Raw genomic sequence first — 12,185 nt, 5'->3', positions numbered from 1 at the left:
AACCTACAACTAAGTCTGATGTTGGCTTGGTTTGCTCTGCCCTCTCTCAGGCCTTGCTGAAGATGGACTGCCAAGGACTTGTTGTCAGGCTCATTCAGGACTTTGTGCTCCTCACCACAGCAGTGGAAGTGGCTCAGCGCTGGAGGGAACTGGCAGAGAAGTTAGCCAAAGTCTCCAAGCAACAGATGGATGCCTATGAAGCTCCCCACCGGGACAAGAATGGAGTGGTGGACAATGAGGTGAGACTGGATCAGATGATGAAGTCAGTGGGTGTTGGACAAGTGGCTTTTTACAATGGGCTGGCATACAGATGCTCAAGCATAGGCTTTGGCTGCCTTTTAGTTTTGGGTACATCCACAAATGAATAGTGCTTATTCTGAGATTCAAGCTGTGGCTGTGTTTTGTTCTGATCACTGCAGTGCTAAGTGGATGAACTAGCCTTAGTTCAGGTGTTCATCCCTGAGCCTAGGGAGTTGGATTTCTTTCTTGGTGACCATTTATGTACTGAGAACTACTGTACCAACACAGAAATATTAGTGGGGCTGGAACAGTCTTGTCACCAGCTGTATTTTACTGAAGAAGCTAGCAGCATCCTCAGACCTTTCTTTTCTTTCAGGTGAGTAAATAATTCCTGGTACAGTGGTTTGAAGACAGCATGTGTTCATCTGATGGCTAATGTTGCACCTCTTTCTCAGTGGACCCTGCGTCACATGCATTGCCTTACAGGAATACGAAAATAAGATGTCTGCAGTTGGAAGATCACTCTGTCTTTCTTGCTTTTTGTCTGGAGTTGGGATAGACAATGCAGCAGTGGTTAACCCCCCTCTTTGCTGTAACTTTTGAAAATGAAATGGGACTCCAATGCAGGGAATACTATTCTGGAGCATTTCCACATGGCATAAATTTGGTTTAAGATCACCTTCTGACACTGTCAACTCACTTTGTATTATTATTTCCAAACCAGTAACTACGGTGGCATGCATTGCTTCCATTTTTATCACATTTAAAGAAAATTTATATTTCAAGGAGAAATAGCCAATTAAGTTCCCCCCCCATATTCACAGCATTGCTCAGTGTTCAGGTTTAGACAGGTGGACACATATAGGTTTACCTTGCTGTGGATCCCAAATCAGGAAAGCACATGAGCAGGTGCTGGCATGCCTTGCTGAATAGGGATTGCAATTTAGTAAAGTGCCTTGTTGAACTTGTGTGAATGGGCTTGATCCAGTTTGGGATGTTCTTCAGGGCATTCCAGTGCACTGTGGCATGATTTGATCTTGCAAGTCCTGTGCCCCTCAGCAGCTTCACAGTTTACTAACCAATTGCTAATGGTTTCTAAAAAGTGAAAAAAGACCGATCTAAGACACAGGGACAGATCCTTAAATTCTGTGTGTTAATGATTTTCTTTCCTCCTTTTTCTCTCTGGTGTGGACATAGGCCATGTGGAAACCAGCATATGATTTCCTGCTAACCTGGAGCAACCAAATTGGGGACAGCTATCGTGATGTTATCCAGGAACTTCACACAGGGCTGGACAAGATGAAAAGCCCCATCACCAAACGCTGGAAACATCTCACAGGAACCTTGATCCTAGTCAATTCCTTGGACATACTTCGTGCAGCGGCCTTCAGTCCTCAAGACCATGAAGATTTTGCCATCTAACAGTGGAAAATCTTGGCCTGCTTAATTCCTTGTATTTTTAGCAGATGTCTCCAAAAAGGAAGGCTCCTTGCACAGTTCTGAAAGGCCAAAGTTTGGAAGTCCTCTCTAGGAAGGCAGTTCAGCACTAAAGCTGGACCTCCTTCAGCTCTCTTCTCCCTGTGGAAAAAGTCCAGAAAAGTTTTTATTTTCTATGTGATCTGGTTGATATCAATTAAACCACTTTTACTTGTTAAGATTAAATTGGGGTGGGGAAGGTGGAAGAGACTGCTATTTTTAGGCATTTACAAATAAATATCTAACTTTTTTAATGAAGACTAAAGGTTGAAACCACTTTAGGGGAGTTGTTGCCATTTTTTATGTTGTGTAGAAACTTCTCTTTTAAAATATCACTTTGAAATTAGCCTGGAACCATGTAAATAATGTGTTTAGGACAGAGCACAATGTGCCTCTCATCTCCCCTGTTGCCACACCCTTTACAAAGTTTTTAACTTTCTACAGTGTGTGACTATGTTTATAAACTCTTGCATTAAGATGAAATGGCCTGCAACCCTGAGAGTGTTACAAAAAACAACCCTGAGAGTGTTACAGAAAAACACTTCCTTGTTCATAATTCCCTGTTTCCCTTTTTGTTATATACATTTTCTTAATTCTACATGGAGAAATACATTATGCCTGTTTTCAAATGTGCAAGGACAAGTGTTTAACTGGAAAAGTTAATGCTATCATTAGCATCAGGCACAGGAGTGCTTCATACCAGCCTGCTGCTACAAGAAACATTGGGAAAGAAGCTGAAATGATTTCTGATTCAATGGATTGCTCTCCCTTTTCCTCCCCCTTCCTGCCCCCCTATGGACATTCACTAAAAAGATGCCAGTCTTCTTTATGGTAGCACCTTGCCTAACTATTTCATGCTTTGCCTCTGCAGTAAACTCTTCTCTAAAATTTATACTTGATGAAAGTGCTCAGAAGAGGACAGAACAGCTGTATTATAAAAACCTTTAAAAAATCAGTTTTTACTGATTTAGGATCTGTTTGGATCTGATCCAAAGGACATTGGAGTCAGTGGAAGCTGTTACCTGGAATTAAATGGTCTTTGACTTCACTGGCTTTTGGACTGGGCTTTTCAAGGTTACTGATCTCCAGTCTATCATTTAAAGAGTCCTCTGCCATATAAGGGGTGCCACAGAGCTAAACCTGAAACACCTCTGTAGCATCATGTGCCACATATGCTACCCTTTTTTTAATAGCTGCCTCTTTTAAATTACCTTCTCCTTCCCTCCTTTTGAAACAGTGTGGGGAAAAATATTTTTGCACAAAGTGAAGTTCATTTTGAGTGTAAAGTCCCATTTATAACATAGCAATGATGCCACATACAATGAAAAGCTGGGGAAAACATGGTCTATTAAAGCAGTATCTTTCAAGCTGATTTAGAAGGGTTTTAGAAATATATTTGTATCATTTTTTTTCTTTTCTTTTTTTCTTTCATTTTTTTTTTCAGCTGTAAGGATTCACCTGACCATGCTGTATAGAAGGCTGTTTTTTATTGACTGATTTTTTTGATTGAAAGTTGCAGGAAGAGCGTGACACTTTCTCCCATACCACTACTGCCACCACCATTGTAAAGTTGATAGTGTAGGAGGTTACAAATGGTTTCAACCATCTGACTGTAGGTTTGCTCTGAAAAGTTCAGCTGGCTTCCATCACAGGGCCCCTTCACTGTTGTCTAAAATTACAACTTATATACAGTCTGCCTGAGCCTTCTGTTACACTAACATTTGACACTTTTGCTATCCCAGAAGTTCACCTGTTAATGCAAATACTGCCAAGCTAGTGTGAGTAGCTAGACATATACGGCTTATTGCAACTACATCCCTGTTTGGATTGCTGGATGTAGTCACATTCTCTGCTAGCCCTTCCAAAGTTCATCCCCAAAATGTTATTAGTAATAGCATCTTTCTTTCTCTCTCTTGCCTGTCCTCACAGGAATGAACAGCACCTTAACCATGGATTTTGTCCTCAGGGGCCTTAAGGAGTGTCCTATGCAATGTATCATAGCACAGAATTAAAATCCATTAAACCCCACAAATACTTTTTTCTTTTTAAAGAAGCAACCACCTTATAAGCATCAGCTCTTCATGCTCTGAACCAAAACTGACTTGGAAACAGGAATATCTTACGTGAGAGGGAAGCTGAAGCTCAGCACACTAATTAAAAGCATCTAACACAGCAGAGAGCAAGTTTGTTAAAGGAGCAGCTCTTCAAAATGCCACGTACAGCAGCAGAGTTGTCTTAAGCAGCTGTTAAATGGACAGGTTTTGTGCTTTATCTGAACATTGGTTTCTCTGTTTCTAATAACTTCTATTTAAATCCATGATCCTGCCAAAGGATCTCTGTAAGCAGACCCTTCCGTCAGTGCAGAGGTCTGTTGAGTAGCTTCTTTAGGGTTTGGTGCAGAGATCCAGTCAAAGGCTGAGGGTCTGCAAGAAGCATCAATATAGCACATGGCAAGCAATGAGCATGGTTTGGATCAAGACAGTGGAGGCAGTAGTGGCCTTAGTGATCTTACAAGCAATGTTTAGCCTAGAGGGCAAACATGTTTAGCTTCCTGGGCTGCTTACAAGATGGGAAATAACTGGATAGTTTTGGAGTTGTTTTTTCCCAGTTTTCCTAACTACCTCAGGAACTGTACACCCAGCTTAACACATTTCAATGGAAGCCTAAAACCACCTTGCTAAACCAGACTCTTCTATTCTTGAAAATCCTTTGAGCACAACTGTCAAGTTTCTGGATTAGTGGGTGCAATCACTACATGATTCAGCCAGCCTCCCTCCCTCCCTCCATTAGAAATTCAGTGTCTTTTCATTCACCACACAATCTGGGTGTGTGTCCCTTCAAATGCCTTTCGCCCAAGAAATGTCAGGCCCTGCTATGGAACCTTGGTCTGGACTTGCGTTACTACAGTATGTACAGTAACTGGTTATTGTACTTAACAGTGTTTTAATGTTCCTTTTTTAAAAAAAAATTATATGGAGAAAAAAAATATTACAATTAAAGCTGTTGTTTGAACACTCCTGAACAGTCTGAAGCTCATCTTATTTCCTGGGAAGTTTCTTCTCAATCATAGAAAAAGTTGGATGTGTGAAAGCCTTTTTGTGCATTTCTATCCAATGGTCTTTTCTTACTGCAACTGTTGACACTCAAGCCTTTCCTACACGGATCAGTGGTTAGTAAACTTACTTCTAAGTTTTAAGCTTTAATTGGCTTCCCATCCGTATTATGATTGTTATTATTATGCCGTATTTAGTGCTTCCCTATTTACTTTAGTGGACAGGATTAGGATTCAAACCATCCTTTATAATTTAGAAAAATGGACTGAAATAAATGAGATGAAATTCAATGAGGCATGCAAAGAACTATGATCAAATGCCCAGAAATGAAATAAGGAATAACTGGCTAGGTCACTCTACTGTAGAAAAAGGACCTGGGATTTTAATGGCTCGCAACTGCAATAGGAGTCAACAATGGTTCTTTTAAAACTTAATAATAAAAGACAGTAGCATAGTGTTAACAGGTATGCTGGATGCAAAATACAAGAAAGGGTTGTTCTTCTCTTCAGCACTGGAGACCCACCTGGAATAAAGTGTCCACTCTGGACACTGCACTTCAGGAAAAATGTAGAAAAACTGGAAAAAGTCCAGAGGAGAGCAACAATATTGATTAGAGGTCCAGGAAATGGTATAGGAGGAAAGGTTGGACAAAGTGCAGTTATTTGGTGTAGAGAAGACTGAGAAGGACATCTGGTCCCAGTACTTTAAAATGAGTACCAAGAAAGTGATGATCAGTTGTTGTGTGTCTGTTGAGGCCAGGAAGTAAGTTTAATTTTCTAAATGCAAGTATCTATCTCTTCTGATTGTGAAGACCAGCCTGAAACCACAGTCCCTGCATATTCGCAAAGCAGACAGCAAATAAAGAACTCCCCACTTTTGTTAATATTTAAGCTTCATAAATTATAGGGGCTGGGCACAGCCCTACCTCATGATTGGAGGATAGTTGGATTTTGCAATAGAGATGGTGACCTTAATCTGTCAGGGTCATGCTGTTACCCTAACAGATGCTTCAAATACGAGGTTTTACAAAGCCAGGAACCAGCGGACATGTCTGATTAAAATTGTGCCTGTTGTGACTAGCCCTGCTTTTCTGAATCTATGTCTGAGCTTGTTCTAAAAGGCACATCATTTCTGAGCTTTGGTGAGATCTGGGGAAGTAAGAGCTTGGGAAATCAAGCACCACCTTCGATAAATACACTGACCAGGCTCCGTAGCCTGATGCTATGTAGTGGTTAGATAGGTAGTGTTCAGATCTACTTGGAAAAGAGATGCGTGATTCAACAGACCTCGTTCACCAAATCTGTTGATTTGCATTAGACAGACATATTTGTAGCCCCTGGTTTTACTGGCTGTCTCCTTGCAAAGGCTGGACAACTAGCAGAGAGAGCTAAAATTATTTTCTCCATTTGCCTACACAGAAGTGTTTGCTGAGTTCAGTCACTTATTGCTGGAAACTTAGGGAAGGCCAAGCTCTTGCACAGATGTTAGTGATGGTGCACTCTGAAGGCCATGCAATTGTAAAGATGTTGCAGAGGCTATAATGTATCATAGTGGTGATATGAAGAGAGAAGCAACTGGCTTGATTCTTGGACCTCAGCCTACATTGTCTAAACTTGAGCATATTTGGTATAAATGTGAGATGCTCACTTCCCCACAGCTCCAAAGCTGCTTTCCTGAGCCTAGTGGCACTTTAATTGTCAGTAATGCCTTTTTAATGTCCTAGTGGGTTGAGAGCGCTATGTCAAGGTTGGACAGAAAAGGAACTTGTGCTTTCAAGCAGCTAGCGTTAGACCACCCACATCTATTGCCGCATACTTTGTAATGGCTGCTGCTTGTGCTGAGTGCTGACACAAAGAAGTGCACTTCTAAGGTATAGGGTGCTGCATGTTTTGTGTCCGAGATCAGAATCTGGCTCGGGGTTATTACTTCCCCCTTGGAACTGTTTGTTTGCTGTCCCCTCTGAAAGTCCTAGGGGAAGGCTACTCTGTTCAGATGATGGCTGTCAGATCTGTTTACAGTGCTTCCTTTCATTACCATTTCACCTCTATTGTCAAAGGACAGTCCTTCACAGTTGGGAGGAGTGCTGGAATTTCTCAGCTACTGTGAATGCAGAATGATGGCTTTGTTTATGACTTGGGACAGGGGAGGTTATGTACTTCTTCATGTCTTAAATGTCTCAAAATGTTGCATTTCACCTTCATAAACTGACCACAACAGATGGGAACAAGCCCCGCTGTGCCACCTGCATCTGGAACCTGCAGCTTGGATGGACAAGTCTCCTGTCAGTTCTGTATCCTTGCTTTCCTGTCACTCATCATGGTCACCAGCTTCCTAAACATCCCTACTGACCTCAGCTAGTCGCTTGTGTTGAGATGCCGATTTCAGCAAGTACTCCAAGAGGTCCAGATCTCTGTCCATTAGTTTTGTGTGAGAGGCTTGGGAGGTTTCTCTGCAAAAACAAGAATGAAACTAAGATATGAAGATTAACAAAAAGGGAGAAAGGACTGAAACCAACTCACCAGCATGCAAGACCGTCTACCACAGTGGCAGCTAACTAAGGTGGGGACTATATGTGCTGTCAAAGAGTGAGAGTAGAACCATGAGTTCATGTGTTGCCTCGATTCCTTGAATCTGTAGCAGGCCAATGTTTCAGGAACCAGGTTTCTGGTTTTGGGGGTGTTTCCTTCCTTTTCTAATCATATTATCTGCATCTTTGGGACCTGTTCTAAAAAAAGTGTCATATCCAAGATGATGGAAAGGAGATTTCCTAGTCTTTCATTCCAAAAGATTGTTTGCCTCTGGGACCAGGATAAAAGGTACCGTGTATATACATTACATCTTTGGTGTGGGTTCTTCCCAATGGAATCTTAAATTCCTGAATCAGGTGATTCGGGAGTCAGGAAAACATCCATCTGTTATATATACTCTTAAAGTCATAAACACTGGGGCCAAGACAGCTTCTTTGTTCCGTGTTTTGCTGTTTTACTAGAGACTGATTTGGACTTCTAAGCGCTATCACAGTATACATCACAATAGGATTTGGGATGAACTTTCCCCTTTCTTTTCTGTGTTGTTAAGTTTGGCTTTGTTATAGTAACCTGAGTGGCTAGTTCGCTAATTCTGAAAGGCGACGGATTGCTTTTGATAGGTCTCTAATGATGTTGTTTCTCTAGGGCTTCTGATGCTGTTTGGTATTAATGGTCTTTCCAGACAGAGAACTACTCCACTAATCTCGATGGTGGAAGGCAGAGTATTTGGAGAACTGTGGTAAGCATGCCTGTGCTGTTCATGCAACCATACTGGCTCCTGGTCTCCTAGAATCCCCAATCCCTAGTTACCAAAAAAAAATCTGGATTTCTGAGTGTGTAAAGGTGAATTGTTCATTACAAACACTAAAGAATAACCTGAATGGTAGAACACTTGATGGTGTAAATCCTAATTATGAATGCAGCAGCGCTGTTATAGCTTTTACACAGTGACTGTCAACCTCGTTGGGCTCAAGGCACCCTTTGGAAAATACCAGTCTTAGTTTTCGTTTCTTTCTGACCACAGAAAAATAATGGAGTAATTCTTCTGTTGCAAAGAATTCAGAAAGGCCACAACAGATCAGAATGTTTTTAACGTTATGGGGTACGTATACACATGTTCCAGGGCGGGAGCAGTTTAATTAGAGTGGCTCTCAGGAATTGCTCTAATTAAAACTCCTGCAGCATCTCGTGTATTCAATGTCCTGCATTTTAAAATGACAGTGGGGGCACTTTAACTAAAGCTTGATCAACTACAGCTTGTTGAACAAGTTTTAGTTAAAGTGCCCCCACTGCCATTTTGAAATGCGGGATGCTGAATCAATGAAATGCTGCAGCACACTGGAGCATTTCAGCTGACTCAGTTTATTGCAGCAAACTCGATTAATCAGTTTATTCTAATCAGAACACACAGAAGCATGTGTAAAAGTGCCCATAGATTCCTGTTTGAATTCTTAGGGTTTATCTTGTGAATCATGTAGGTGTCTGCATACCTAACCATGCTAATATTGAGTGTCACCCCGTGGCATCCTTAAAAGAATCTCATGACACCCTGGTTGAGCATCACTGCTCTCTCTAATGCATCGATCCTTAACTTGTATGCTGGCTACAATTTCGACCAATGCTTGGGACTGAAATGGGGACCCCTCCTGAGCTGAAGTATAAATTATCACTGAGCCAATGAGCCAGTCTCTTGAATGAACAGGTATAATATCCATGTCCTCTGGATGAAGCTCAGAAGAGAACGTGACACACGCTATCCAGCGTCATGCTGGGATGGGTAGCTTCTCTTTTTCACTGTCGAGATTCTTTATGATTGTTCCCTACCCAGAATCCCCTCTGGAGCTGGCTTTCATGCAGATGTGATCACTTCAAGATGTGTGCCAGTGGAAAAGAGAAAACATGAAATAATGACATGAGATTAGATCTTTCACAACACAAAGCTCTCTGCTATTATAGCAATAATAAATTGGAGTGTTTCTTTTAAAAGATGCTTATAGCTTTTATTATATCACCTTAACTTCTTTCTTCTGATTCATAATTTCTAAGAAACTTTGCATTTAAAAATGGGATCCTTGAATTAATTTGCTCCTGTTTCCACCACCCCCTTCTGAAATTAAAATCGTCTGTGGCTACAATTGCTGGCTGTGACAATAATTGATGTAAGAGAGAGAAGGTGTTCTGAGCTAGGGAAATAAGCACCGAGTGAAGGAGAAATTTTCATGCAAATAACCTTAGTAATGAACAGAGAAGAGATTGCAGGAAAATCTTCCACTGAAGAACTGTCTCGGGGTTTGGTTAATTGATTTTTAGTTTTCTTTCAGGATTCATGTGTTCCTAAAATGTGAATATTTTCCAAGCTGTGTTTTCCTCACTAATGTGTTCATGCTCCGCCATCTCTAATACATCTGGGACCCAATTAGCACCTCACAGTCTTTAAAGTTTTTTATCCGCATAACACCGCTGCAAGTTCAAGGGAACACCGGTTTCCCTTATCTGTAGATGGGCAGCTGAGGTACATAAGTTAAGCATCTTACCTATGGTCACTTAAGAACTTCGGCAGAGCAAGGAATTGACCTGTGGTTTGCCAGTGTCACAGGCTAATTCTCTTAACCATGAGGCTTTCCTTTCTCCCTTGATTTAGCTTCCTTTCTTCATCCTCCATGTCTTGGCTTTCCTGCTCTTTCCATTTACTCTGAATTCTGTGTCTGTCTCCCATTTCTGCTTTCTGCTCTTTTCTGTGCTTCTCAATCAAAACACCCTGGCACATGCGTAATAGCACTCCATATGTTAGGATAGCACAAGCACTGCTGAATGAGGTCTGCTTGGCAACCCTGATGCATCCCAGCTTCTGGGTGCCAAAGTCTTTGCAGGAATGTAGCATCTAGGAGGAATCTAGTCAGTGTGTCCAGCATAAATACCACCATATGGGTCAGTCTGGAAATGGGTAGAGCGGTACTTATTCTGCGTTCTATTTTCCATAACCGGGCACCATGTAATTCCAGTTAAATCGGAGACTTGCCAAGTTACTGCAGAGCAGTTTCCCAAAGTGTGCCATGAGCTCCTTCAATAAGTGCGCATGAGCATTTTCAGGTCTGTCTTTTCAAACTGGATGATCCAAAGGACACTACATGGCTGGAAGTGGCATTCATATTCCCCATTTTGATTCTGTGAAAATGTTACCGACCTCCAGGCAGAACATTTCAGTGTTCCAAGTGCCACCTATTTGAGTAAGCTTGAAATGTTGACCTTGTTGCTTAGTTAAAGGAGAGGCCAGGAGTGTGAATGCAACATTCCCCTGAAGTGGTGGAAACAGATTGCGCATGGGTTTCTGTCTGCCCCTGAGGTTCATACATATTGTCTAAAGAGGAGGAGGAGTTGCACTTTATGCTCAGGGCTCCACTATGAAACTGGAGATATGCCTGTTGAAAGTCTTTGGATTGGATAAGAGGTGAGAGCAACCAGGATGATGTAGTGGGTACCTGCTATAGACCACCAAACCAGGAGGAAGAGGTGGAGGAGGCTTTCTTCCAACAGCTACCAGAAGTTTCCCAGTCACAAGCCCTGGTTCTCATGGGGGACTTCAATCACCTTGACATCTGCTGGGAGGGCAATACGGCAGTGCACAGACGATCCAGGAAGCTTTTAGAGAGTATTGAGGACAACTTCCTGGTGCAGGTGCTGGAGCGGGCAACTAGGGGCCATGCTCTTCTTGACCTGCTGCTCAAGCAGGGGAAAATTGGTGGGGAAGGTAGTAGTGGATGGCAACTTGGGTAGCAGTGACCACAAGATCATTGAGTCCAGGATCCCGAGGGAAGGAAGGATGGAGAGCAGCAGAGTAAAGACTCTGGACTTCAAAAAAGCAGACTTCAACTCACCTCAGAAAACTCATGGGCAGGATCCCCTGGTAAGCCAGTATGAAGGAAAAAGGAGTCCAGGAGAGCTGGCTGTACTTCAAAGAAGTCTTACTGAGAGTGCAGGAACAAACCTTCCCAATGTGCAAGTATGGAAGAAGACCAGCTTGGCTTAGCAGGGAACTCTTCAGTAAACTACATCAGAAAAAGGAAGCTTATAAGGAGTGGAAATTTGGACAAATAACTAGGGAAGAGTATAAGTGCATTGCTCAGCAGGCATGCAGGGATGAAGGCCAAAGCGCAATTGGAGTTGCTGCTAGCAAGGGATGTCAAGGGTAACAAGAAGGGTTTCTACAAATATGTTGGTAGGAAAAGGAGAATCAGGGAAAGTGTGAGACCCTTACTGAATGGGGGAGGCAATTTCATGGCAATGAATGCAGAAAAGGCTGAAGTGCTCAATGCCTTCTTCACCTCAGTTTTCACAGGCAAAAACAGCTCTCAGACTACTGTATCTGGCAGCACAGTTTGGGGAGGAGGTGAGCAGCCAACAATGGTGAAAGAAAAGTTTAGGGACTATTTAGAACAGCTGGATATATACAAGTCCATGGGGCCAGATGGGTGCTGAGGGAGCTGGCGGATGAAATTGCAGAGCCACTGGCCATCATCTTTGAAAACTCATGGTGATCAGGAGAGGTCCTGGGTGACTGGAAAAGGGCAAATATAGTGCCCATATATAAGAAAGAGAAAGAGGAGGATCCAGGGAACTACAGATCAGTCAGCCTCACCTCAGTCCCTGGAAAAATCACGGAGCAGATCCTCAAGGAATCCATTTCAAAGCACTTGGAGAAGAAGGTGATAGGAACAGTCAGCAAGGATTCACCAGGGGCAAGTCATGCCTGACCAACCTGATTGGCTTCTATGATGAGGTGACTGGCTCTGTGGATGTGGAGAGACCAGTGGATGTGGTATTACCTTGATTTTAGCAAGGCTTTTGATACCATCTTCCACAACATTCTCACAGGCAAGCTAAGGAAATA

The 12,185-nt window shown here is 42.3% G+C and overlaps 1 protein-coding gene across 5 annotated transcripts in view; it reads left to right on the top strand.

The window, feature by feature from the left end:
* SH3BP4 (SH3 domain binding protein 4) overlaps positions 1-4,733 on the top strand; it is a 121,502-nt gene extending 116,769 nt beyond the window's left edge. For all 5 annotated transcript variants that reach the window (XM_090044991.1, XM_090044987.1, XM_090044988.1 and 2 more), the window contains 2 exons: positions 51-239; positions 1,438-4,733. In XM_090044991.1, coding sequence (XP_089901117.1) covers positions 51-239; positions 1,438-1,662 — 414 coding nt within the window. In that variant the 3' untranslated portion in view covers positions 1,663-4,733. The remainder of the gene's footprint in view (positions 1-50; positions 240-1,437) is intronic.
* The last annotated feature ends 7,452 nt before the right edge of the window (positions 4,734-12,185 follow it).

This window comes from Crocodylus siamensis, chromosome 4 (assembly GCF_052110815.1).
Source record: "Crocodylus siamensis isolate JL-2025a chromosome 4, ASM5211081v1, whole genome shotgun sequence".
Classification (NCBI taxonomy): Eukaryota; Metazoa; Chordata; order Crocodylia; family Crocodylidae; genus Crocodylus; species Crocodylus siamensis.
The sequence above is the reverse complement of the archived record's forward strand: the minus strand, read 5'-3'. Positions and strand labels throughout refer to the sequence as shown.